Source organism: Cavia porcellus, unplaced genomic scaffold (genome assembly GCF_034190915.1).
Source record: "Cavia porcellus strain 051 isolate PalLab524CR breed Dunkin Hartley unplaced genomic scaffold, mCavPor4.1 scaffold_3, whole genome shotgun sequence".
NCBI lineage: Eukaryota > Metazoa > Chordata > Mammalia > Rodentia > Caviidae > Cavia > Cavia porcellus.
The window spans coordinates 110,139,133-110,141,300 of record NW_026947486.1 but is presented as its reverse complement, the minus strand read 5'-3'; the positions used below and the strand labels follow the sequence as shown (position 1 = coordinate 110,141,300).

At 44.7% G+C, this 2,168-nt stretch overlaps 1 protein-coding gene across 1 annotated transcript; it reads left to right on the top strand.

Moving 5' to 3' along the window:
* The first annotated feature begins 296 nt into the window (after positions 1 to 296).
* Positions 297 to 1,919, top strand: LOC100712801 (melanoma-associated antigen B1-like). Its single transcript, XM_063245655.1, has one exon. It carries the CDS (start codon positions 304 to 306, stop codon positions 1,267 to 1,269), a length of 966 nt encoding a protein of 321 aa, XP_063101725.1. The 5' UTR covers positions 297 to 303; the 3' UTR covers positions 1,270 to 1,919.
* Positions 1,920 to 2,168: the final 249 nt, after the last annotated feature.

The following is a 2,168-nucleotide window of genomic DNA, read 5'->3' as shown; positions in this document are numbered from 1 at the left end:
CACAGTACCAGCAGGGTGTAGACTAGGCTGTGCCAGAAGTTGCTCAGAGACCTCAGACACCAGAACACAAGCATTTTACTGCCACTGCCTCCTCTCAGCTTAGAAGACCCTAGGCAGGACTGACAGGCTTCTGTCTAAGACTCAGTTTTCTGAGAGATATTAGGGGATGCAGTGACCAAGAGAATGAGGCCTTGATTGCAGTCTGTACTAAAGGTTGGCCTGTCTGTACTAAAGGTGCTCATAGGGTCTCATTTTCTCTACTGCAGGTAAAGGAGTCACCTGCTGTCCTATAACATCGCAGTCATGCCTCGAGGACAGAAGAGTAAGCTCCGTGCTCGGCAGAGACGGGACCAGGCCCGAAGTCAGGCTCGAGCTCTTCAGGAGGCTGAGGGCTATGCAGCACAGGAAGAAAATTCCCCTTCCTGCTCCTCTGATTCTGGGGATGCTGCTGGCCTTCCCCAGAAGTCTCCAGGAGCACTGCCCACTAGTGCTGCTGCTGTTCCTGCTGCTTCATGCAAAAAGTTTGGTAAAGACCATAAGAAAAGAGAGTCCAGAAAGGGGAAAGCTGCTGCCTCGAAGGCCACACCCTCTACCAAGGATTCAAATAAAGAGCTTCTGTTGAAGAAGGCAGAATTGGTGATGCACTACCTGATGATGAGATATAAAATGAAGGAGCCCATTCTAAAGAGGGAAATGCTGAAAATTGTCCATAAAAGATTCAGAGTGCAATTCTCTGAGATCCTCAAGATAGCTTCTAGGCGCATGGAGCTTGTATTTGGCCTGGAGCTGAAGGAAATCAAGCCAGGTGGTGGTTCTTACACCCTGGACACTATGTTAGAGCTCCCCGGTGAGAATCTGAGCAGTGACTTTCCCAAAACCGGGCTTCTCCTGTCTCTCCTTGGCAACATCTTCTTGCAAGGTTGCTGTGCTGAGGAGAAAGTTGTCTGGGAATTCCTGAACACCTTAGGGATCATCGATGGAACCACGCACTTCATCTTTGGAGATGTCAGGAAGCTCATCACTGTAGATCTGGTTGAAGAAAAATACCTGGAGTACCGCCAGGTTCCTGGCAGCGATCCTCCAAGCTATCAATTCCTGTGGGGTCCCAGAGCCCATGAGGAAACCAGCAAGGTGAAAGTCCTAGAGTTTTTGGCCAAGGTCACTGGTTGTTCGACCACTGACATTCCACCCGGTTTTGAAGAAGATGCGTTAGAGGAGAAAGAGAAAGCCGAAAGCAAAGCTGAAGCCAAACCTGTAGCCACTGCTTAAGCCATTCCAAGTCCTCAGGCCAGCTCCAGCCTCTCTACACTTAGTAATAAGTAAGAGATAATCTTCACTTTGTCATACAGTGTCTGTTAATGTTTGTTCTTGTTTTCTATGAGTAACATTTGAAAAATTTTGTTTCTGTATCACTCGAGGGTGTTATTTTCCACAGAATGTTTTTTTTTTTTTTTGGGGGGGGGGTTTGCAGTGTAATTTGATGACTGCTACAGATCAAACATTCATTAATGTTTACCAAGGTTAGTGATAAGGTATTGGTTTGTTTTGAAATACAAATTGGAGTTCCTGAAATCACTTTGATGATCCACGTTAAGATAACGTGACAATGAGACAGGAATATCCCTGGAAATGTAAAGTATATAGTAAAATATGTGAGATCAACTTGTGTGATAGTTAACTGTTGCATCAGTTTGTATAGGAAACACCCAAATGATTGCATTAGCATAATTCTGGGTGTGACCAAATGGATTTACTGAAGATAGAAGACGCAGTCTGAATGGAATAAAAAGGGAAAGGATGGTGGATCAGCTTCTGGTTTTCTGAGGAGCTTCAGTCTTCACCCTCACCTTTGGCATCATCTCCTTTCTTCTAAAACTGACCCTTCAGTTTTCCAAGGCAGACTCTTTGGCCTCCTGATACAGATTCCCACAATACTCTGTAGTGATCTACAGGCTTTCTAACTTGGACTGAATTATCAGGCTCTCCACATGCAGACAACTGTTTTGCGCACTCATACCTGACTATGGGTGGCCATTGTAACTCTTAACTTGTAAATCCTGGTAAATTTCTGTTATGTTAATCTGTTTTTCTGGTATGCATTGACTGATAAGCTGATAGAGGGAGAAAGTTGCTCAGATCTTAGTTTGCTTTATTTGATTAAGTTTCTC

What these genes read in the sequence shown, in the direction of transcription:
- LOC100712801 (XM_063245655.1), top strand. Translation starts at nt 304, where the DNA reads ATGCCTCGAGGACAGAAGAGTAAGCTCCGTGCTCGGCAGAGACGGGAC.